Genomic DNA, 25,179 nt, shown 5'->3' with positions numbered 1-25,179 from the left:
AATCTCTGTGCTCATTTGTGTTATGAGGGTCATGTTGTTTAGGCATTCAGAGATAAGGGAAATGTTGAGCTGTACAGAAAATGCACCACAAATGATTCTGACCACAGTAAAACTGTTTTATTTTAGGGGTCCTAAGCACCAAAGCATATCCAGAACGCCTGCTTCCAGTTGAAAATTTCGAGCCCATGTTTTTATCCCAAAAGGTAAGAAAAGCTGCTGCTGCTTCCTGCAATCCTGAGCTAAGAGAACACTGCTTTCCTCAAAAAGCTGTAGCTCCTCTAAAAGCAGCACAAGATTTTGGCTCAGCCTCTGCACCACAGCTGTGCAGCTGCTTTTTCTCTTTGAGCTGCTGCTGCTGTGGTGTTATTGCTGGTGCTTTTGGAGGGGCTTTATTTAACACTTCATTCTCTGTGTGTGAGCAATCCTGACCTGTCCAAGATTAGCAACTTCTCTAAACTTAAGCAGGTATAGTTCACTACTGCTTCTTTGGCCATAAATGAGGAGAATAAACTTACTTAGCATGCAGAATATATGGTTTTGATTTGAATTGTGTTTGTGGAGTTTTAATCCCTAAAATGCCATGGGAGTTCTTGCCAGCAACGTCCAGACCCTTCTGTGGCAGAGGTCTTGTCATGTTTTGTGCCAAGACCTTTGTGTTGCTGTGTGCAAATGGTTCCATTTGTGTGCTCAGCAATTCCATCTGCCTCTAAAATTTTGGCTACAGAGGCTTTGATCTCAGCTTTTTCTGCTCTTGTTCTGAAGGATCCTCCTAAAGAAGCTGCAGCACAAAATGGTCCTTTGGTGCTTCTGGAAAATAGCAGAGGACCTGAAGGTAAAACACACCAAGCACCTTTTTTTTTGTAAGGAAACTGCTTAATTAAAGGAAAAGGGAGCTTTTAGGTGGGTTTTATTTTTTTTTCACTATAAAAACTTCTGAGGGAAAATATTCAAAGGTTGCTTTGATAAAAAGATGATAATTGTAACAAACATTCTTTAATTTTGCAAATTTTATCTCATGCTTGGTGGCATTATTTTTTTTTGATTAACTAAGTGGGACTTCTGCCAGTGTGCCAGAGTTGAGATTCCTTTTGTTAACCAAATATTCATGTTTCTGAATAGACAGTTTGGGGAAGGGGCTTGTTTTGCTCCATTTTCCTCTTGTGAATTATTGTACTACAAAGGTGTATTTTTCTTCAAGCAGCCTGTAGCAAAAAATATGTATTTGTAATCCTTAAGAATCCCAGGAAATCACAATGTCAGTGTCTTTTCCTTTAATTTCTGAATCTGCCAATTTCAATCAGATTTAGGGAAGTGAAGGCTTTTTAAAGAAAACACACTTATGCAGGTTTCTTGGATATCTGGAGATTTGTAAAGGAGAAAAAATACAAATCAATACCCTAATTAAGACCAGAAATCAGAACTTTTGCACTCACAGGCTGCAGCTACCTGACTTAGAGCAGCATTTGCTTCCTCTGCCCAGCAAACAGTGGGTGAGGGAGAGCCTGCAATGCTTTTAGCATGATTTGCACCTATTAAGAAAATTATTTGTAATTTATGATGATGCTAGGGAAATACTCTTTCTGGGGTTTTCTTAATTAAATTTTTTTCAAGTCAGAATTTGCAGCATTTTATTGACTGGGTTGTCTGAGCTGTAGTTGCCATTGAGAATTTACTCACCATTATTGGACTTTATTGATAGCAGCATTCAATGTTATAAAAATTGTGTTAAATTAAGCCTGCTCTTACTTTTACCATTATTTAAATTTTCTACTTACTGAAAGGAAACAATTTGTTGTTGCAATAGATGGTGCCAGTTCCTGCAGGCAACAGATTCTTCACAGCAAAATTCAATGTATTGTACTTTGTCTCTACCTGTGAAACAGACATTTTGTGTCAATTATCTCAACAAAGGATGTTTGTCCTTCCCCACAGATGATGTTTTTATTTCCCAGTATGCTACTGGCCAGAAGGAGGTTCTGAGAGCAGTATTAATGCAAAAGTGAGTGTGAATTGTTGTTGGTGTCTGCGCTGTTCTGTTTCTGTACAACTACACCACTTCAGTTTTTTGCCAAAATGAATTTACAGTTCTCTGTCAGTGTTCTTTTTCTGTGCATGAAAGTGTTTTCAGTATTTTATTCCTTGGAGTATCTTGTGCCAAAAGTTCCAGGAGAAATGCTTATACAGTGATACCAGTGCTGTGTGTGGGAAATATTTGCTTGGAGGAGATATGGAGGAAATGCTGTTTACAGGCACATTTTTATTTTTCTAGAACTCAGGTTATTCCTGTTCATAAGGAGGTGAAGGTGCAGCTCTTGGGAAGTGCCCCCACAGAAAAAAAGGAAGGTGCTGGGAGTGACAGCAGGTCAGCAGCCAGGGAAGTGGAGTCTGCAACAACCATTGCAGCAGCCACTGCTGCTGCCATTGCCAGCACAGCTCCACTCCTCAAGGTCAGTGGGAGCAGCAGTTCTTTGTCCTCTTAAAACAGTAAATGTTCCAAACAAGCCTGACATTGTTAATTGTAGCTCCAGAGAGCCTGAATGTGTTTGCTCACTGCTTTGTGTGTTTGTCATCTCACACTTGCTGACCAATATACCAGAGGGAACTTGTTGTTCTTCTAGTATTTCTCTAGAGTCTCCTATTGTTGTTATTAGATTTCTAAAGTCCATACCTCTTTGGCATATTCTCATGGCTGCAGCTCTTCACTGACTCCTTCTTCTGCATGCTGTTCTCTCTCAGGTCAGGGCTCCTCCAAGGCTCTCCCTGACTGGCCAACCCACCCCCTTTTATCCCAGTTATCTCCATTGGTCACAGCTGCAGCCCAATTAAGGACATCGCAGCTGCAGCCCATCAAGGGCAACCGGGACCTCTGGGGCAAAGCCTCCATACAGATATTCAAATACATTTCCTCTGCTATATTTCCCCCTTTTCTTTTACACGAGTTAACAGTTATACAGATGTTCAATTACAATACATACATTTCTCCATGACTCACAGGCCATGTACAACCCACATAGCTCCTTGCTCAAAGGCCATACTCTTTCACAGCTCCTTAACCCAAAGGCTGTGTTCTGTTGCAGCTCTTGGCCACCACAGCTCTCGGCTGTCTTATCTTCTGTTAATTATCACGTCGGGGTCACTAATGGTTGTTGTTCTATTTCTCTAGAGTCTCATAATGATATTCTCAGACTTCTAAAGTCCATACCTCTTTGGTGTAGTCTCATGGCTACCAATCTTCACTGACTCCTTCTACTGTATGCTGCTCTCTCTCAGGTCAGGACTCCCCTGACTGGCTGACCCACCCCCTTTTATCCCAGTCATCTTCATTGGTCACAGCTGCAGCCCAATTAAGGACATCGCAGCTGCAGCCCATCAAGGGCAACCGGGACCTCTGGGGCAAAGCCTCTATACAGATATTCTAATACATTTCCTCTACTATAGGAGCTAATTTGGTTTCAACTAAATGGGCAGAAAGCAGAGACCATTTGATTTATCTATTTTATTTAGAAATTCACAATATTGCTAAACCACCAAAAGTTGAAGGCTAAATAGAATTTTGTTTCTTTTGAGATGCAAATCCAGGATTCTGTGAAGGATGTTTTGATCTTTTGATGCTCACATTATGTAAAATAATGGGGTTTTTTCCCCCCCTTCCCTTTTTTTATTTTTTTTTTTTATTTCTTGAAGGTTCAAAATGATTTGGAAGCAAAAGTGAACTCAGTTTCAGAACTGCTTCAGAAACTGCAGGAGACAGACAGGCAGCTGCAACGAGCATCTGAACAGCAAAAAAATATGAAGGCTCAACAAGAGGAGCCCCACTACCAGCAGAGAGTCAGTGAGCTTGAAAAACAAATGAATTCTTTCATGGTGCAAAGGATTCAGCACCTGGAAAAGCTACAGGAGCAACAAATGAATATTCAGGTTAATAATTTCTTCTGTGTCTGAGTGTTACAATAATTTGGATTGTTTCTTAGTATTAGAAAGAAAGAAAGTTCAGTGGAAGTGGATCAAAGTGAAAGCAGTTAGCAATGAGAAAAACACTGAGGGGGTGGAACATGTCCAGAGAAGGGCATGGAGCTGAGGAAGGGTCTGGAGCCCAGGAATGATTGAGGGAGCTGGGGAGGCTCAGCCTGGAGGAAAGGAGGCTCAGGAAGGACCTTGGGGCTCTGCACAGCTCCTGCCAGGAGGGTGGGGCTGGTGCAGGTCGGGCTCTGCTCCCAGGGAAGCAGGGACAGGACAAGGGGAAATGGCCTCAAGCTGCACCAGGGTAGGTTTGGGTTGGGTATCATGGAAAATTCTTCATTGAAGGGTGGTCAGGCATGGGAACATGCACAGGGCAGTGGTGGAGTCACCATCCCTGGAAGTGTTCAGCAATCATGGATGTGGCCCTGGAGGACTTGGTTTGGTGGGGAACATGGGGGTGCTGGGAGCAGACTTGGTAATCTAAAAGCTCTTTTCAGCCTTAACAATCCTGTGACTCAATGACCAGGAACACTCTGTACTTTTGTCTCCCAGTCCCATCTCATCAGCTCTGCAGTGAACACTCGTGGCCTGCAGCAGGGTCCTGTGCCTGCCCCTGGGCCCCTGGCAGGGCACTGGGAGAAGCCAGAGCAGAGATCACTCACTACTGAAGCACCTTCATCTCACAGGGGTTTATTCCCTGCCAATGCTGCACCTGCCCAAGGTGGAGACAATTTCTTATTCTCACTGTTAGTTTTGCATTAATTTGGTGTCCATTAATATTGGATTGTGCATCACATCGGTAATGACTAGTAAATATTTTTTCTGTGTAATTTGTTTTATTGCTCAATGCTCTTTCTAATTTTTGTGACATTCTAAAGATGTTCCAGCATCTTCCAGTTTAAATTAAAGTGAGACTTCTGATGTACTGAAGTCTGCACCAGAAGGTGCCTGGACTTAAAATAATCTTATTGAGACATAATCTGTGTGGAAGCCTGTGGTGAACTACAGTGGGGTTTGGGTTTTTTTAATCCCCTTATGATAGCAGTCAGAAGTATGAAATTTTCTTCCTGTTTACTTAACTAGTGCAGTAATGCTTTGCATTTTTGTGTAGAATTTATAGACTTGGCATAGGGATTTTTCCTAGATTTTTTTTTCTTAGAGTCTGCAAGTGCAAGTAGTGATAGGACAAGGGGGAATGGCTCCAAACTGAAGGAATGTAGGTTTAGATTAGATGCCAGGAAGAAATTCTTGTGAGGGTGGGGAGGCTCTGGCACAGGCTGCCCACAGAAGCTGTGGCTGCCTCATCCCTGGCAGTGTTCCAGGCCAGGTTATACAGAGCTTGGAGCAACCTGGGATGGTGGAAGGTGTCCCTGCCATGGCAGGGGGTTGGAACTGGATGATTTTAAAGTCCCTTCCAACCCAAACCACTCTGTGATTCTATGATATAATTTCCTATAAAGAAAATTGTCAACATATTTAAATAACTTTATTTTTTAATGTTCCCTGAAGCATATTCAAGCAATTTTCCAAGTCATGGGGCTCATACACAAAAATCTCCTCTAAAGACACCAGTTCCTCGAAGATATGCTCCAGAACCTGTACCCAAAAATGGGAAAATCTCAGAGAAAGAAAAACCTGTAGTAGAAAAAGAAAATATTTCCAAACCTACAAGAGAAGGTATTGTCCTCCACTGGCCTAACCAGTATGGCCTGGTGGTTACTTTGTGTATTCCTCACCTTTTGTGACCTTTTCCCTTGGGTTGCTGGCACTTAAATGCATATATTGAGAATATTTGGAATCTACATTTGGGAAGGGTTAGTTTTGTGTATGAGTCAGTTTTGTGCATAAGTCACTTACTCATAAGTAACTAAAGACTTAAAGACAGTGCTGATTTAATCTGCAGAGTTTCAGCAGGACTGCTCACTGAAATATTTTTTCAAAGTCGAGTTTCAGGAAGATTAGACAGAATAATGTAAAACTTGAGAGCTGCTCAATAACTTTGTCATTATCATTGGTTAAATTGAATTTTTATTTTATTTTTTCATGGGTCCACAAGGTCTCTGGATTATTATATTGATAGCAGCAGATGTAAAGCAAATGTAAATATTTTTTTTGCTGCTTTTGATCAAGTTCTGTCTCTGTTACAAAGCTGTCAGGTACTTCTATTGTTCAGTGGGTCCAGAAATAAATGAAACAAGACAAAAGAAGAAGCATGTGTCCATAATGTCACAGATTTGTTCTCAGTGACTCAGTTCATTGCCATCCCAGTTCCATCTAGCTTTGCTAATTTAAAGCAGTCTCAGAAAGTGAGATTAATGTGAGTGGTTTTAAGTGATTTGCCTTATCTGAAGTAGATCTATATATTTAAATCTAAAAATATTTTACTCTCCTTGGTGAAATACCTAGAAAAGAAAATATGAAATATATTGAACTAACTTAACTTTCTTTTTTTTCTGTTTCATTTCACTTCATTGTAGGTGAAGGGAAAGGTCTGGAACACGTTTTGAATTCTCAAGAAACACCAACAAAGCAAATTGAATATTCCAAGAAGACAGCAATAAATAGCAATGAAAGGAGCAGGCATGCTGAGAGAGACAGGTGGACAAACACAACAATCCAAAGCTGAGGGGGAGTTTCTGTTTCAGTGGAATTGAGAGAGGTGCATTAGACCCTGATGGTGTAACAGTCCCTGGTGTGGTTCTGCAGTCTGGCACAGCTGTGCTGGAATATTTCTATTTTTGCATTACTTTTGGCAAGACCTGAGGGAACGGCTGGAGCTGTGCCAGGCTGGGTTTAGGTTGGATTTCAGGAAAGGTTCTTCCCCCAGAGGGTGCTGGCACTGCCCAGGCTCCCAGGGAATGGGCACAGCCCCAGGCTTGATAGAGTTCAGAGTTTGGACCATGCCCCCAGGACAGGGTGGCATTGTTGGGGTGTCTGTGCAGGGCCAGGAGCTGGATTCTGATCCTTGTGGGTCCCTTCCAGCTGTAAAGTTCCAGGATTTTGTGGTTCCTGTTAAACTGCAGGCAGATGAAGGCTGTTGCTAAGGGCAGCTCACAGCACCTTTCCCAGAGGTCAGCAGGTTGCACTTGGAGTGTTTTGCAGGAGCAGCATCCACCTAACAATTCCTAAGCTTTAAAATGGGGGAAAAAATGTTCTTAGCCATGCAGTCTGAAGCATATTTCCCCCAGGCAAAAATGTAAAGTTGTAATTTCACTAATACAGTGAGAAACTTCTCATATGCACTGTCTAACTTAGAACAGTGTGCACAAAAACGTTAATTGCTTCAAATGGAAAGATAACCAAAGTTTAAGTGTTGCTCTATTAGATGTAATTTCAGTATTGAAAATAAAAGGATTGGGCTGAAGGTGTTAAGTGGTAAACAACTGGGTAAAAAACCCAGTAACCTCTGTAACTTCAGATGCCAAAGCAAGTTCCAGTTTATCTGAAAGTTTGGTACTTGCACTGTAAATTCCTGCTTGGTTTCACAGTTGAATCTTTTCTTGGGCCGCCTCAGGAGCCATGAGAGGTGTAACCAGGAGTGTTTCTCCCCTTAGGCACAAAGCTTTGCCTGCAGTCTTAATTCCCTCCTTTGAAAGGTACAACTCAATTGAGAAAACAGTGCAAAAAGCAGATGATCTACTTCAAGATCTTGGCAAGTTGAGAAGAGAAATGCACAACATTCTGCAGGTAAAGTCAATCTAATCACAATGAGCAGGGGTTTGAAGAAGGGGAGTAAAAAATGTGGAGAAAACCATAGAGGTCTGATATCAGTAAAAGTGTTGCTCTTCTACACCTGTAAAAAGTTTTACATCTGTTTACAATTAATTGAAATATTGGAGTCTGTGTGTGGAAGAGCTTTGAGCCTGAATAATGCTCTGGGTGTGCAATGGATTCTGGCTGCCATTGTCCCAGACATAAAATAGGTGAGAGAGAGAGGGGGAGGGACAGAAAGAGAAAAAAAAAGTTTGTTTATTTGTTTATTTAAAGGTTTTGGATATTTCGAGTGCCTGTTCTCTGCAGAGCTACAGAGCTGATATAATTTTCCCATTTGAGAAAGAACAGTGTTCCATTTATCTCCAGTCAGCTTTAGGGCTGATTTAAACATTTCCTTTCTCATTTTGCCACTTTTTTTTTTTTTTTTTTTTTGCATTGAATGCTTTTTCCAAGGAATTGCCTGGCATAGAATCCTTGTGCTGTTTCTTGTGCTAGTGATTTTGTACCTTTGGGGTGCAAGATCTGTTTCTGTGCTGGCAACATGGAGCTTTTCACAATTGAGGCTTTTATCTCTTAACCTGGTGCCATTCCTGGCTCCACCTGTCATTTTGTGGTTCTTTCTGTCCTTGTCAATATACACAGTGAGAAAGGAGAAAAGAAGTGAAAATTCACCTCTGTGAATTGGCTTGAAATGTAATAACTTTGATTCTGCTGGTTCATTTCTGTGGTTGGAAGTTTCAACTTGCATATTTCCCTTAAAAATATTTTGTATTACCTGTCTGGTTTTTGTTGCTATATCTGTGGAAAATGCAGCTTCATCTGTCATATAGCATAGCTGATGTATTTTTTACAGATTTTGTAACACTTTGTGGATTTTATATTTAACTACTCTTACTAGGAATGGAAACAGGTGTCACTGAGGTTGCAGATATTTTCTTCCCGCTATTGCTGAAAATTTAAACAAGTAATATACCTTAATACAGGCAACAGAACAAGATGAGATGGGATAAAGAATGGGAGAAGGACACAGTTACAGAAATTATTTGAAATCTCTCTTATGAAAAAGATCAATAGAAAGACAGAGATGTGATGACTTAGCAAACGGAGAGTTGGGTCAGTTAAACACTTAGCCACTGACTCCTTATCACTGGGAGGTTTGTAGAGTGATAAAATGATCCATTTTTGGGTAAATGAGAACCCAATCTGTCACAAAGCGAAGGTGTGAATTAGCTGAGGACAGAAGGTGGTGCTCTAACCCAGGGAATTCATTGTGGCCAGAGAAACTGATCCAGTGTCTCCTATGGATTTACCTTCAAGTTTCAACAGCTCTTCTTCTTTCTTTTTAGGAAGCAAGTTCATGGAAAACTGACATGACTGATCTCATTAAGGTATGAAATTGAAATTTTTCTGTGTGTTTCTTTTGTGGTTTTTGGGTTTTCTATGAAATGCTTTAATGCTGAAGCAGTTCTGAGTGTGTTTGCAGTGAAATATCACTGCCTGCCTGTGGCACCCCGGGATGTTTGTTAAAGGATTGCTCTTGCACAGAGCACATTCCTCCTGCCTGGCTCAGTCCTAGCAAACCCCTTGAGGGGATAATGTCAGGCAGGAAGCTGCTGTGTCACACTGGCACAGTGGGGGCTGCTGCTGCCTGCATTTTTTACAGATTGAACAGATCCAGTTACCATTTCATGATCTGGGTCTCACTAAGTCTACATCATTTTACAGTTTATCATGGATCTGTTTCTTACCTTTTCTCGCAGATTTTATCTGTCTTACTGAGTTAATTTTTGTCCAAAAATTTCATTACAAAATGAAAGCCTTTGCAAAATTGATAAATAATTTGGTATATTTGGATAAATAATTTGGTATATTGTCTTTTCCTCACCGGGCCAAAACCAAGGTCATGGGATCAGGGTGTTGATTCCTGTTTTGTTATGGCATTGTGGCAGTACATCTGCTCGAACATAAACTTGTTTAATTCTGATTTGACAAAAAAGTAGCCTTAAAGCCAAAACTGAATTGTGATCTGTGAGATTTTCTTTTTTCTGTGCATTCAGTTGATGTTTTCACAGTCTGGGCATTTTAGTTTCGGTTTGAGGTGTTTTTTTAATGTACATTTATCACTTTGAAATATTTTTACTGTTTGATGAAGTTTTCATGGGCCCCTGGGTTTTTCCTCAGGAGTGTGAGAATGAATGTGAGAACTTGTTTGCTGTGTTTGTGTCCCTTTCTTTTGGACTTAGCAGCTAATTTATGCTCGATTTTTATCTCTGGAAAAGGGCTCTGCTAAGTGAGAGGCTTCATTGTTCCTTCTGAAAAGTGAAAATGAGTGAAAGGGGATCAAGGGGCTGCTGAGGGATTTATTTTGTTAAAACTTAAAAGTATTGCTTGGTGTTTCTTGGGGGTAGATTGATGCCAAACAAGTGCATATATTTAGAGGACTTGGGCTTTTATTAGGCTCTTAATTATATTTAATTACTGTTCCGTGGAGAGATTTGCTTGTGATACTTCATGTATCTAATTGCCATCTTTTCACATGCTTATTAGCCTCATTAGCATTGCCTCTCATACTTCCCATCATTTTCCATATGAGATCTTTTGGATGTCTTTCACTTCTCAAAATATATTTGCAACATAATGAAAGTCCTTGAGTAATTGAAGTTGCTGATAGTGCACATGGGCAGGATTTCATATGATGCCATTGATGTGATAACAGATTAAAGGAAATTACAATCTCTGATTAAAAACTAGAGGTTCTGTTTCAATTTTAGACAAAAAATCCTCCTGTTACACCTGATCCTCCTGAACATCATCCAGTCAGCAAACCATCCATCCTTCAAAATGTCCAAGTGCCAAGGTCTATCCTGACAGATGCTGAAAGGGTTTTGAGAGGAGTGCAGAACAATAAAAAAGTCCTTGAGGAGAATCTGGAAGCTGTTACTCATGCAAAAGATGGAGATGCCATGTATGCTTTCAGTAACTCCTTGACTACAAACAGGTCAGACCCTGCAATTCAGTGCTTTGTGACATTGATGTTTCCAAATCTGGCCATTGAAGAACTTGTGCTCTTCCCTGCAAAAAGGATTTATTGACTTTTCCTAGCAATCATTGTCTGATTCTTGAAATTCAGATGTTTTTCAACGCTTGTGATGTGAACTGATTTTTGTCAGGTGCCAAAATCTGATTTCTGAGGCTTTATCAGCTGGACAAACTGCTCTGCTGCCTGGGCATTTAACTGTTTCCATACCAACTTTGCATTAAAAAAGAAAATTGAAGCCTAATTTAATTATTCAGAGCAGAAGAGGCTTCATAAGCCTGTAAATTTACAGAATTTAATCACCTCACAACAGATCTTTGGCTTTTAAACTTTTGCTTTGTTAGTTGTGTTAAATACTCCTGCTTGGAGTATCATAATGGAAATTTTCTATTAAAATCATAATGGAAATTTTCTGTTAAAATACAATCTAAACTTGCATTTTCCTGAGGAAGGTAGTTATTCTCTATGTATAAGGGGTTTTTTTTTGAGGCATGTTACCTGCCCTCATTATCTTTTAGAGGATGTAGTAATTTGTCATTGCTTTTTTGTTAAGTTGGAATATTTTTGTTTTCTTGTTTTTTTCAGTTGTGATCAAAGTAGGAAGTGACACATGGCAGCCTCTTACTCCTAAAATATTTGTGATTATGTCAGTATTTACCAGCAGAGAGTGGGGTTGGCAGGTGGCGCCATACAAGAAAAGATTTGGGGTTGGCACTGGTGCCTTTTGGGGAGTGTAGAGGTGCAGAATCTCACTGTCTGTGTTCTCAACTTCTGTTTTTAGAGCATTTAAAGGTGATTACTTTCCCAGGAACAAATCTGTGCAATTTGAGAAGCTCTAACCTAAATTGTTTCTTTCTTTTGTTTCAGAGATGTCCTGGAGGAGATTCGTATCCGAAGGACTGTGGATGAGTGGATCAAGGCAATCAGTGAGGAAATCCAGGTGGGGCTGGGAAAATGAGTTCCAATTGTTGTGAGTTCAGGTTTTTGTGGTTTTCCACCTTGCCTTGTTCTTTCATGTCCACAGTAAAGTGATTTACTCGCCTCTTGAAAACAGGAGAAAGCTGCCTATTATTGCTAGCATGTAAATATATAGTAAAATAAATATATAGTAAAATAAATATAACAAATAAATAACAATAAAATAAATGAATAAATAAATAAATAATAAAATATTTACCTCTGTTTTAAAACTGTAGTTGTGTAATGAAAATCCCTGGTCTCACTTGCTGGCTAACATGAAAAACAGGCCCTTTCTCAGAGTTTCAGAGTTATCCACACACTCTGCTGATAGCCTTGAAGACAAAAATCTCCATTTGTTACATTTATGTTTTCTATTTAGGCTGAAATGGCAAGAAGTGATTCAGAACAAGGGAAATGCGATCAAAAAGCCCCATGGAACAAGAGAGCCCAAAACCTCAGGGCTGTGAAGACCAAGAAAGAAACTAAAGAGAAAACTGAGAACATCCAAGGAGGATTGACAAAAAAGCTTTCACCTCCAGCCCAGCCACTGCAGAAGCAGGTGGAAGATAACACAAGGAAACAGAAGTTTAAAACTTACTTTTCTGAAAATGTGCAAAGCAAAGAAAGAAAGGCAGATGTGAGTTGCCAAGTAGTTGGTTTCTTTTCTGGGCAAAAACTGTTCAGCATTGACATGAAAAATGGTGTGTGCAGGTGTAGTAATTCAAAATGAAAGTGATAGCTCTGTCCTGCTCCAATTTCCATAAAAAAAGAATTGTAAACTAATTTTTTTTTTCCCTTTTTGGTGTCCATCAGGGAGCTGTAGGTGGAACTGCACTGGTGCCAAATGAAGATTATCTGTCTCAAGTTTATGGCAAACCCATTTACCATGGGCGCCGGAGCACGCTCAAAAAAGGACCCTACCTGAGATTCAACTCTCCCTCTCCCAAATCTAAACTGGCCAGACCCAAGCTGATAGAGACTGTTAGAGGTAAGTGATTCTTTGATGGGAACAAGGCTTTCCTTCCCTGTTTTTCCCTTGTGGAAATGAATCTGTTGATTTTAGTTCATCTGCTCTTCAATATAAAGCTTATGCTTTATATTGAAGAGGCTTTTCAGAGAGGTGGTCACTGCCTCAGGTTGGTCAGGGCTTAAGAGGCATTTGGAAAATGCCTTTAATTTAACTTTTGGTCAGCCCTGAAGTGGTCAGGCAGTTGGACTAGATGGTTGTTGTAGGTCCTGTTCATTTGAAATAGTTTATTTCTGTTTAAGATCCTCTTTTCAAAACTAAAAAATATCAGAAGTTTTTCAACTTTGCTTAATGTGTCTCACCTATTTTAGATTGTCAAATAAATAGTTATTTCTAAATATGATAAGTGTATTAGTATGTATTTATTGTTGTACAAGATTTAATGAGCTGAATTGCTAAAGTTAATCACAAGCAAGTGTGTTGAAAAAGAAACTTAATTTCTGATAAATGTCACTGGGAGATGTATTTTTTGTGTCAGGTTTATCCAGTGATTCTTCATTTACATATTTAATTCATTCAGAGTTCAGAAATGTACTGAGACTTGAAAACTGAAGGAAGTCTGATATTTAATTTCCTGTTTCTAATTCATCAATTGAAATATGAAGAATTAAATATGTGGCTGTGAAGATGAAAATAGTGAAAGATGTAATCAGAATCATTGGTTAAGTTCACTAAGTGCAAGTAACTCCTTTTTCTTCTTCCAGTTAGAGTTATGAGTAGAAATCCTTTCTGTGATAGCTTGTTAAGGTTATTTAATTGATAAAGGTTATTAGTTGATTAATAATGAATTCTATTCATTATTTTTGTTGGCAAAGTGTTAGGATAAGAGGGTCCTAATTTTCTAACCTATTAAAAATGTGTAAGAATAATTCCAAAGGGAGACTATATGACATCTGACACAGGTCAGTGTAGATAAACTTCATCTAGAGTTAGTAATGTTTTAATTGGATCTGTTTTATTTTCAAAACTTACCTGATTCTTAATGCAAAAATTGAGAATAATCTTTAACTGGTATTAAAAAAAAACCAATGTGGATCATTTTACTGGGGAGAAATGAAATGAAAAAAGATAATAATGAAGGGAAAGTGTGGAGATGGGAGAGAGGCTTAAGAGGAAGAGGGGATTAAGGTGGTGGTGGGCACAATGGAGTTAATAGGATGTGCATCCATGGAAAAGTATTAACTGGCTCCCTCCATGCTTCTTGCACTGAGGCTGTTGCTACCCATGCAGGGAAAATACTCTTGATGCAGTCTTAAATGCCATGTTTGAAAATGCTGCCTGGGTTTTTATTACAGCTGTCAAAACATTACATTCTGTGTGAAATATGAGAGATGAACATCAGAAGGCAGCCAGTCACTTGATGAAATCATGGCTTTAGGCCATTGCAATGGATGGTGTAAAACATAGCTGTGTTTTACTGAAGACAGGCAGTGCTGGGGTTTGAGGCTGGGGATTTTATTATTATTAATATTATTATTAATATTATTATTACTACTATTATTATTACTGTTATTATTTTTATTGTTTTTATTTTTTAAATTTTATTGATTTATTTTAATATTCTTGAGTAACCTGGTCTAGTGGGAGGTGTCCTCACCCATGGCAGGGGTTTGGAACTGGTTGGTCCTGAAGGTTCCTTCCAGCCCAAACCCTTCTGTGATGCTGTGGTTATGATGTACATCCACAGTGGAGAGTCCTCAAATTGTGCAAGGAACTCTTGTTTGGCCTGACCTGGTCTTTAGGGCACTTTCCTTACACAACTGGAGCCCAGTTGTGATCTGTGAAGAGAAAGTGTTATTGGTAGAAAATATTCACAATTCTCAGCCCCCTCCTGGAAAAGGTGGGTTATAGTGCTGGCAAAAACCTAGAAAACTTTTCAAAACTCACCAGATTTTTAAAAGCTCACATGAAAACTGCCAGCCTTGTGACTTAGGTGTTTTGTTTGCCCTCTTTTGGATGTCTTTTCTTTGCTGAAAAATACTGTATCACTTGAAGCATGATATAACACTGGTTTTGACTATTGGCTGTGCTGTACACCCATAATTTAATTTATTCTGTATAGATCTTCTTGGGTGAAATGTGTGCTAGTAAGCACTTAGGGTAGTAATAACAGTGACACAGTGACCACTAAGATTTGGATTGAGAACAGGCACATCTTTAAAAATATTTAATCAGCAGTTCTGCTTTTGCTGAGTCCTAAATGAATTTTCTTCTCTATTTATTGGGCTCTTGTCCTTTACAGAAGGTCATAACCTTTCCAGGAAGGCCAATTTCATCATTCCAGAAACAATATCTTGTAAAGTGGCAGAAAAGAGTGTCCCCCTTCAATCTAATTATAACAAATAGGTCATTTGATCATTTGAAACCACCAGTTGAAATTCAGTGGTGCCAGTGAAATGAAAGGTTCTGTGCAGTTGGAATCAGCTGCTCCTGTGCTTCAGCTTTTTTCTCTTGGGTGCAAATAGAAATGAAAGGGAAACCTGGATCAATGCTGCCTTCAATCTTGCAGAACTCCTGTGTGTGACAAACAGCTTCAAAGCTCTTTGCTGGAGAACACAGAGTGAACTCTGGATAGCCTTTTCCCAGAGTGCTTCCCTTCCAAGCCATGAAGTCATGCTGCAGAGAAAAGCATCAGTTTGCAACAGTAAAGCCACCATAAAATTTGTTTCTCTATTTAACATCAGGCTGGAGTTATGGGAAGTTATGGTCTTGTCTCTATCCTGACAGTAAATAAAATAAGACACCTCCTTGTGTGCTTATCTGAGGGAAAAATGGAATTTTTTTGCATGTTGTGTAAAGGAGCATCATTCCATTGAGTGTGTCCTATTCCCAAACTTTCTGATTTTAACTGAGACTGAGGTTTGTTTGATACTGGCATTATTTATCTTTGCCTCTTGGTAAGACTGTTGATCAAACTGCTTCATTTTTGTCCTTACCATGCCAATAAAATGGAAAAATAATCCCTGGTGTTTCACATGGGTTTCACAAAGACAAAACAGTTCAATCATTTTGGGGGCTGCTGTTCTGGAAGGAGCTGTTGTGGCAAAGCAAAGTATAAATAATAAAATCAGGAACAGTTCTGTGCTCCTCTGTAGGAGGAGTGTAAATAAAATGCATCAAGGTTGAATGAGCACTTCAAAGCACCAGGTTCTTTAAAAAAACAAACAAAGAAGGAAATAAACAAATCTTTTTTCACATTAGGCATGGTGAGTTCTTCCCTTCACAGATCTGCACCCACAGATTCCCTTCCTGGCCTTGATGTACCAGGTGATAAAGGCTTCAAAAGGTTGGAAATCTTTGGCCTTGGGTTTGATTGGCTGAAAACTCCAGACTCATTAAATGACTCTATTTTGTTAGAGCAGTGCACTGAGCTTGTTTTAAATTAGTGTTAGAATAAGGATGTTTATTTAAGACTGAAATGGCCATCTGGACAGTCTCTTTTCAGTCATTTTATAACTCTCAACCATTTTCTTTGCAAATAAACTATGGTGACTAATGCTTAGTTTCTTATGGGAAGTTAGGAAAAAAAAATTCAACTAGCACTTTTATGAGTAAGAGATCATTTTTTAAAAAAACCTTGGAATTATTTTCTTGCATAATATGAACTGATAAATACATGTAAAACACTGTTTTTTTAAAGCTAAGTTTAATTAAATGTGTAGTTTCTGCCCAGTGCAAATAAACTTTGCAGGGAAAAATGAAAAGTTGCAAGCAATTAAAATGAGGTGCTGTGTGTATACAGTACTTAATCATTCTCACTGAGAAACCCTTGTTTTTACAAGTTGGCAGCATTACAGATACTCTGCCAATTTCTGCTTTTACTCAAAAGTTCAAGGCCAAGGGGGACTGTTAGATCATGTGGTATGACCTCTTCTAAATCACAAGCCTCTGAACTGTATCTATTTATGTTACAGAGTCCAGCCATTTGTCTGACTGCAGAACAGTTTTTTTGGCTAACCTGTGCTTTGCAGAAGGGCACAAGCTCATTATTTCAAAACAGAAGAAAATCTGCTTCTTCCCATGATAAAACACCTTGTGCTTCAAAAGCAAACAGGACATTTCAGATTTATTATCTCATTTGTAGTGAGGTTTTGGCTTCAGTTTCCAGCTACTTCACTTTCCAGGTGACTTTTCCTTAAAAAGTGAAGAGTGCCTGTTAATGTCTAATCTATTTTAATATTTGCAAGGATACAGAATCAGTGCTGAATGCAGTGCTATCATCTGTGGATGTTATTATCTATGGAAGGCTTCTCCTGCTCCATCTCAGGCACTCTGCTGAGACATCTGGGGGTCACATTTATCCTGTTGACCAGAGCATTTTGTTGTGATTTCTCATTCCATTACTCACCCACCATGACCACAAACCCTTTTCTAGAGATGCTTCTCTCTGACCTGTGTTTTCTCACTGAGGAGTTCTGACTTCTCCTTGTTTCCAGGCTTACAACCCATAATCTGTCTGTACAAAAATACCACTTTATGAGTGAGCTGCCTTATCTGCTTGTCTGCATCTGACAAAAGTCACATTATCCATCTTTATTATCCCTATATTTTATAATCATTGACTTCCATTCTTCAATTAATTAGGAGGCTCTTAAATGTGAACAGAGCTGAGAAGTGCTTGTTGCCATGTGTTAACTGGCTGCAGGTACAGGGAGGTGGTTATTAGAGACAACAGAGGAGTAAAATGACATTTTTTTGGCTGTGATAAAGGCATGGAGTTGGTTATCACCATGTTTCTTTCCAAATTCATTATCCTAACACCTACAAAATAACAGTAGAAGCACTTCTGCCTGATTGACAATTGTTGACACCTTTTTGGGGGGAATTTTCAGGCAGTTTTATCCATTTGTATTAAAGTTAATAATTTCCTTATAATATCCATTGTTTCCTGTAAGTTGAGTAAGACCTTGCATGACTGTATGGTGACAGATGCACATTGCAATAAATGCTCTCCTCTGCTCTTTGTTTAAGACATTTTTACATATAAATTACTTCTGGCTGAAAAGTTGTGACAAAAAAATCAGCATTTACTTGATGACAGAAGTCAGGACTTTTGGGTTTTAGCTATGGCTTGATTTTGCAGTAGCACTGAGTTGTTAAAGCAGGAATTTACAGATTATACCTGTTCCTCTGACTACCTGTCACTTTTGTGGCTGCATTTCAAACCTAAATTCTTCTTAGCTTCTAAATCACACATTCAGTTCCAAATTTCAAACTTAAATCATGGATTTCTTCTTAGCTGTTAAATCACACATTTCATTCCAACTTACTGCTGTTCTTTGGTCCTTTTTGTGTTTCTGTGGCCTTATCTGCCAGATTCAACTTAAAATTGCAGTTTTAACTCCTTCATTGCTGCCAACACCAAGACATCTATCTATCATCTACCTATAGCACTTTCAGCTTCTGCCCTTTGGGACTCCCTCCCTCATTCCCTCCATCCCACAGCAAAAAATTTGCAGTGGATTCAGTAGGAAGGCTTGGCTCAGTGAAAAAAATAGATTTACTCATAGAATGTTGAATGGAATAAATATATGAAAAAATATATTTATTCATAGAGTGCTGTCACTGGGTTTGGACACGCTTTGTGACCTTTCCAGTTTGTGTGCTCTTGTTTCAGGCACAAAGGTGAAGTCAGCAAGGACCCAGACCTGTTTTCACACACAGAAGGTCATCAGCAGCCCCAGGAAGAAGAATCCTGTGTTGGCCCCTGCCCAGCAGAGCCAGTACCTCTTCAGCCCCAGACAGGATGTCCCTGCTGCCTCTGGTCCCCTGGAAGGCCACCTCATCCCCATGGCTATTCCTCTAGGTGGGAGAAAATAACCTGGAGTAGATTCTGTGCAGGTTAATCACTGCTGTTTCAGGGCAATATAACTTTTATCTTCTTAAGTCAGTGGTTTGGGGCTTGGGATTAGATGATCTCTAGGATCTCTTCCAACCCAAACCATTCCATGAGATTTGTACCTTCCCTTCTCATAGGAAATCTGAGGGATCAGTTGAAAATGTTCTGGTTTTCCTCACCCTCCATGCTGGATGTCTGGTGACACCTTGACAGAGCATTTGCTTGTTTAGCTGTACCTGATTTGATTCATTTTGCTTTTAGGCTTCATGTTCTTGCTTTCAGTTTGGTATCCAAAGCAGGAACTGAATCACTCACCCTTGGCTTCAACTTTTGCAATGACTTCAGCCCAACAATTTCAGTAGGACTGTGCCAAGCACAGTAAATTCCTTCTCATGACTTCTGGATTTTTAGGCTTTCAATAGAACCTTTATACAGGGCTTGTTTTGAGAAGGGTTAGTATTATATAGGCATTGAAATAAGGTAATTATTTTTTTTTAAAGGCTGTTTCAGACAAAAATTTGTGGGTTGTTACACCAAGTGTAATAGTACTTGGGGTGTGATGGTCTGTAGTTTTTGAATGGCAAACACAATTCTTGTTTTCAGCAGTAGGTGTCACCAGAGTCAAGAAAAATGAATAATTTTAAAAACAGCTAGTGTTGAATTGACAATTTCTGCTAGGAAAGCTTAAAATTAGCTGGTGAATTACTGTAGTTTAGTTAGTGTTAATAGGGGGCTTTTTAATTGCTCTGTAATTGCACACAGAATCTAGAAACACGCAGAATATAATTTTAATTAATTAATTTACTAATTTAATAATTTAATTATTACATTTATTAATTTACTGCCTTTGGAGATGGATATATGAAGTTTTAATTGTTTTTCAACTGTCTTTAGGTCAAACCCAAAGCAGCAACACAGCAGTGCAGCCTGCTGGAGTAATCATAGATAAACCACACCCTGTCACAGTTACAACCTCCCTTCCTCCAGTGCCACCAAAGCCTCCAGCCGAGGTAAAAAAACCAAATATAGCTGTGATAGAGATGAGATCAGAGAAAAAGGAGCCACCTCAGCTCTCTGTGCAGGTACATGTCACCAGTGATGATGATTTGTTTGTTTATTTGAATGAGTGCTATCTATAGGCAGCCTGATGCATCAGTAACACAGTTGGACATCAGTAGATGGTTTCCAATAAGAATTAGAAAAATATGGAATGGAGGGACCAAGCAGTTCTCATGGTATAGAAATATATTTATTCATATTTTAACAATTATCTTTATTATTTGGCCAAAACAGAAAGCTATTTCTTCCCTAAGTCGCCTATGCAGGGCATTTATAAAATTTTTGTCACATTTTCTTTATTTTTTAATGAGATTTTTGAGCCAGAACAAACTTGGAATAAAAAAAAAGTATAAATATAAATGTCAGTTTTCTTGGATGATTGCTTTGGCCTTTGAGATTTGTGTTTCAAGCATGATTGTCAACCCAAGGGTTTCACTCCTGATTAATCAACCCTTGCAGTCTTTACCTCGTGGGCTGGGGTTTGTTTTCATTTTTCACACGAGTCTGTTGTCAAGGAAGTGAATGTTTCTTCCATGTTCATTGTTTTGGATTCCAATTGTTGAGACTGCACCCACTCCCCCACACACCTTTCAGACACAAATGATTCATGGAACTCAGAGTTAAACACAGGTAGGGTGTTCTGTGCTTTGTTCCCTTGCTGTGTCACTTCATCCCACCCACCTGCATTTTGCTGTTATTTCACCCACTTCTTAAATATTTAAGGTGATTTTTCTTTTCCCAAAGGAATGAAGCATTGAAATCTTTGTTCTTTGCAGAAATAGAACACAACTTAGTGCTGTAATGGACATGCCTTGATTAAAAACTATATTTTAATCTTCTAAACTGATTGCAGGTCCAACACACCTCTGCTCTGACTATTTTAGATAATTATTACAGCTACACTCCCCTTCTGTTCCATGCAAGACAAAGTGTCAGGGAATTAGAGAACAGGAGAAATCAGGTACTGCAAGAGAAGAGGTGTCTATTTCTGGTGTTAGTTTGTGACATTGCTGTAATTTGATTTTCAGAACCAAGTTGATATCAGATACAGGCATGAGAAAAGGAGAGCACTGAATTTTAGTTGTTCAGAAACAGGTGGAAGAAAAACAATCTAGAAAGTTCAATGATAATAGCCAAGCTAATATATATACTTTTATATTGATGCTTTTTTTTTCCTGTCCTAGGTGTTACCAAATGTTGATATTGACAGTGTTTCAAGTACCAGGACTGTAAGTCCTGTTCCTCAAAGCTCTGAGCCTCTGCTCCCTCCTGTCAATGCTGTAATACAGGTACTGATTGTCTGGGAATTCCAACTTACTCAAAAGGAGAATATGTTAAATTGCTGCAAAGTTCTCATTGTCTTTCTTTAGTTAGAGAAATGAGACAGTTCTAGGAAAAATGGAGTAATTCCTCTAAAGAATTTATAGTACAAGGTATTTGTTTAAGAAAATGAAAAATTGTAGAAAGACACTCTTCTGCCAAGATTAAATGATCACCATGGTAAAACTCTAAGAAAAACAACGTTCCTGTGTCCTGTAAAGAATTATAATCCCTGTTGGCCCATGCCTGTCTTGTTTTTACTGGCTTGAGTGCTCTGAGGATGTTCCTCATCCCTCCCTCTGCTGCTTGGCTCTTCTGGAGTGCTCAGTGGTGTGGGCACTGAGCCCAGCAGCCTGGGGTGTTGCAGTGGCCACTCTATTCTCTTTCCCTACAGCTTTTCAGAAGTGTTTTTAACCTTGATCTGAGCAGCAAGGAAGGGTTTGTGCAGCTCTGCTGTGTGCTGAGTGATAAGGACAGAGGGTGTGAAGGCTTGGGGATTATTTTTGTGTAGTTATTGTACATTCCATTTTCCTGATTTCAGGAGTTAGGTCCTCCAGAGTCCTGTGATCCAGGTATTCACTGAATCAGACAGAGATTGTGGCCAAAAATAGTGATTTGTATTGAAAATTCTATCAGTCCATCCTAGCAAGTGAGAGATGGAGCCCCTCTCCTATGAAGAAAGGCTGAGAGAGTTGGGATTGTTCAGCCTGGAGAGGAAAAGGCTTTGGGGTGACCTCATTGCAGCCTTCCAGTACCTGAAGGGGACCCTACAAGAAAGAGAGAGACTATTTACAGGAGTAGGGACAAGGGGGAATGGTTTCAAACTGACAGAGGGTGGGTTTAGATGGGATATTGGGAAGAAATCTTTGATTGTGAGGCTGCTGAGGCCCTGGCACAGGAGTAGGGACAAGGGGGAATGGTTTCAAACTGACAGAGGGTGGGTTTAGATGGGATATTGGGAAGAAATCTTTGATTGTGAGGCCGCTGAGGCCCTGGCACAGAAGCTGTGGCTGCCCCTGGATCCCTGGAGGTGTTCCAGGCTGGGTTGGACAGGGCTTGGAGCACTCTGGGATAGTGGAGGGTGTGATTTAATTGATTCTTGTCATGAAGGTTTTCTGCTAATGCATTTCCACCCCCCCAAGATGAAATACCTAACAACTGCAATCTGTCTTTGTAAGACTCCAGAAGAAATGCACAGTGAGGAGGAGGAGGACACAAAGCTTCCAGGAGCTAACTTCACTGATGTTACTGATGTCACACAGGTAACCCCATTGCAAAGGTGTCTTTTCCTTTTATTGTTTTTATATTTGTTTTATATTATTCTGTCAAAACTGGAAACACAATGTAAAGGAGCTATTTTGCTTTCCTAGCAGCTTTAATTTGTGAGCAATACTGAACTGTTTACAGTGTTATAGAGGATATTAGAAATTACTGTGTGTTGGTGAGTACAGAAGCTTTTGAAAAATCTGAGTAAAAAGTTAAAATTAGCTTTCATTTGGATATGTTAGAATCCACTAGAAATACAAGTATTTCTCTAAAATCAGCAGTAATTATAGGACTTAGAGTTTACAATTTAAAACTCTGCATGTAATGAATATAGTGACAGGCTGAGAGAGCTGGGGTTCTTCATCCTGGAGAGGAGAAGGTTCTGGGGAGACCTTGAAGCACCTAAAGAGGCTCCAGGAGAGCTGGAGAGGGACTTGGGACAAGGGCCTGGAGTGACAGGACAAGGGGGAATGGCTTCAAATTCACAGAGGGCAGGGTTAGAATGAGATCTTTAAAAGAAATTCTCGACAGTGTAGTTGTTTCTGGTTTATGATAACACAGGTTTATTTGAGATCCTCTTTCACAGTTTAATTTTTTTCAGGTAGCAAATTCTTTCCTTGGTTAGCTGACCTCTTGTCTGGGGGGTCCAGAGAAACAAAAGGTTGGTGAACCAGCCTGGATTTCACTTTACTGAACAAAAGTCACTGTGTGCAATCAAAATTTCCCCCAAAATTTATTCTTTTTACTTCTACGTCTTCCTGATCCCAGGATTAGAGTGTACATCAAATATTAACCCTAGTGCTTACAGATAGATTTATTTTTTAAATGAGTTAATCATTTAACAGTATCAGTTCATTAAAACAGCCCTAATTTGATGGTTTGTCTATCAAAAGTGTATAAATGCTTGATTCATTTATAGTTTCAAAATTACCTTGTGTTACTGGAGGGGAGGAGTTAAATCTCTGTGGACATTGTTCTTCTGTTAGCACAAGGAAAAAGCTTTAAAGAAATCATTTTAGGAACTATCAAAAAATGCTGCAATGTTAAATTTTTATTATGTGAATAATAGTTACTCATCTTTTCTTTTTTCTTTTTTTTTTTTTTTCCTGGATTGCTTTTATCTTTTAGTTTTGGCAATGGGATATATTTTAACCACAATACCAAAATTGTTCCAAGTGAAACATATGTTTGGCCTATGACCACACAGACAATGTTCTTAAAAATGTGCAAGGCAAACACAATGGGGGAGCATAAAATCAGTCTCTGGAGTGGCAGGGATATTTAAGACATCAAAAGAAAGCAAAGTTATTGTTATAAAAGAGTCTTCAGATTCATGAAAATATGTGCATAAAATGCTATACAAAAAAATAGCTTTTATTATCTTCCCCCCACTCTCTTTTTATTATGAAAGCTTAATTCTGTTAGGACTGAGCAGGATAAGTATTTGTGGGAAATATCTTCCTTTTTTCTTTGTTTCTGTTCCCTTTTTCTGTGTTTATTTTCCCTGGCAGTGCTCCAGGCCAGGTTGGACAGGCTTGGGGCAGCCTGGTCTGGTGGAAATGTCCCTGCCCATGGCAGGGGTTTGGGACAAAATGGCTTGGAGGTCCTTTCCCACCCAAACCATCCTGGGATTATTTCAGAGTGAGAAACTTGCTCAGCTCTCAGATTGATTGAGTCTGCTCTCAAATTCTTACAAGCAGCCACATCCTGCAGTTCCTTCAGCAAACTCCCTGGGATTTCACATTAAATGCACTTTTTGCTCTGAATATGCCCTAATTGCAAGGTAGGGGATTTTTTTCTCAGAGTTTTTGCTTCCAATTTGAATGCCACAGCAAAATATGAAACCTGCAGAGCTCAGGTATTATAAATGTAAATGTATTTTCCTCAACCCTCATTTCCCATTGATGCTCTTGGGCAGGACATTGATGTTTTTACACTTCACTCTTCTGACAAAAGCTCACAGGTGACACCTGCAATGCAGCCTGACCTTGCTCCTGAGAATTCCTTTAGAAATCCATCAAGAAGAAATCCATGGTTTAAGTTTCAGGAGTCTTTATTAAGACTCTGCATGTACATGTTTGGTAATGGAACAAAACTAATCTATAACATCTAATAATTTTAAACTTTTTTCTTTTTAATTATCTGAATATCATTTAGGAAATAGAATTTTGGCTTGATACTTTATAATAAAGTACAGTGATTAATATTCCAATCATATCTGAAAGACTTTCTAATTTATGCCATATTTTGATTGGGGGTTGTGATAGATATTTTCAACAGTCCCCAGGGAAGCAAAATGCAGAATTGAGTGCAGAGTATTCAAGATTGGTCTACAAGCTGATATATGTTCAAGTTCAATCTGTATAATTAAATACTGACTATTACATTATATTTTTATTTCAGCAGAGATAATATATCACCCCCAAATGAATATGATTTTGTGCATTATTATGGATTTGTGTACTATAAAATATAAAATATTTTAGAAATGCAGTAGAGCTGCAAAAGTTTGTCAGAGTTACTCAGTAGATGTAAGATGTATGTATTTGCTTTATTTCATCCAGATGTTTGTATTTTGCATACTTTCAGAGGTATTAAATAGGCAACATCAAAGAAAATTTATGGAGTAATGCAGGCAGAGGAAAATACAGAATGAAATGCTGGACAAAGACATCTTTACATTTGCTGTCAGAATGAATTACTGTTCTCAGCACACATATCCCAACAGCAGGAGCTGCTGAGCAGCTTGCAAGGCACCCAGGGCCTTCTGACTTAACTTCTCTGCTCATTTCTATGCCTAAAATGGTTTAAAAATCTTTGTTTAGCACCCAAATACACATATTCTGCTTTTCTCCTTGCTTTGAAGATTGTCACTATTTAAAGATCCAGAAAGACCCAGCAGTTCTTTGTGTAATACCCATCAGGGACCTCTCTGACTCTGCAGTTTTAAAATGTGTTAAGGCAGCAGAAGTGTTAATGCTGAGGTGGGGAAGGAGA

The 25,179-nt window shown here is 39.0% G+C and overlaps 1 protein-coding gene across 6 annotated transcripts in view; it reads left to right on the top strand.

Annotated features, from left to right (window-relative positions):
• KIAA0586 (KIAA0586 ortholog) overlaps positions 1-25,179 on the top strand; it is a 104,047-nt gene that overhangs the window by 1,228 nt on the left and 77,640 nt on the right. For all 6 annotated transcript variants that reach the window (XM_077180826.1, XM_077180825.1, XM_077180828.1 and 3 more), the window contains exons 2-19: positions 127-203; positions 763-832; positions 1,933-1,999; positions 2,270-2,447; positions 3,685-3,918; positions 4,513-4,681; positions 5,470-5,637; positions 6,438-6,558; positions 7,515-7,647; positions 9,021-9,062; positions 10,446-10,672; positions 11,579-11,651; positions 12,051-12,308; positions 12,485-12,659; positions 18,316-18,504; positions 19,432-19,619; positions 20,781-20,885; positions 22,095-22,178. In XM_077180826.1, the coding sequence (XP_077036941.1) occupies positions 127-203; positions 763-832; positions 1,933-1,999; positions 2,270-2,447; positions 3,685-3,918; positions 4,513-4,681; positions 5,470-5,637; positions 6,438-6,558; positions 7,515-7,647; positions 9,021-9,062; positions 10,446-10,672; positions 11,579-11,651; positions 12,051-12,308; positions 12,485-12,659; positions 18,316-18,504; positions 19,432-19,619; positions 20,781-20,885; positions 22,095-22,178 (2,558 nt within the window). The remainder of the gene's footprint in view (positions 1-126; positions 204-762; positions 833-1,932; positions 2,000-2,269; positions 2,448-3,684; positions 3,919-4,512; positions 4,682-5,469; positions 5,638-6,437; positions 6,559-7,514; positions 7,648-9,020; positions 9,063-10,445; positions 10,673-11,578; positions 11,652-12,050; positions 12,309-12,484; positions 12,660-18,315; positions 18,505-19,431; positions 19,620-20,780; positions 20,886-22,094; positions 22,179-25,179) is intronic.

The sequence above is a fragment of the Agelaius phoeniceus genome, chromosome 6 (genome assembly GCF_051311805.1).
Source record: "Agelaius phoeniceus isolate bAgePho1 chromosome 6, bAgePho1.hap1, whole genome shotgun sequence".
Taxonomy (NCBI): domain Eukaryota; kingdom Metazoa; phylum Chordata; class Aves; order Passeriformes; family Icteridae; genus Agelaius; species Agelaius phoeniceus.
The sequence above is the reverse complement of the archived record's forward strand: the minus strand, read 5'-3'. Positions and strand labels throughout refer to the sequence as shown.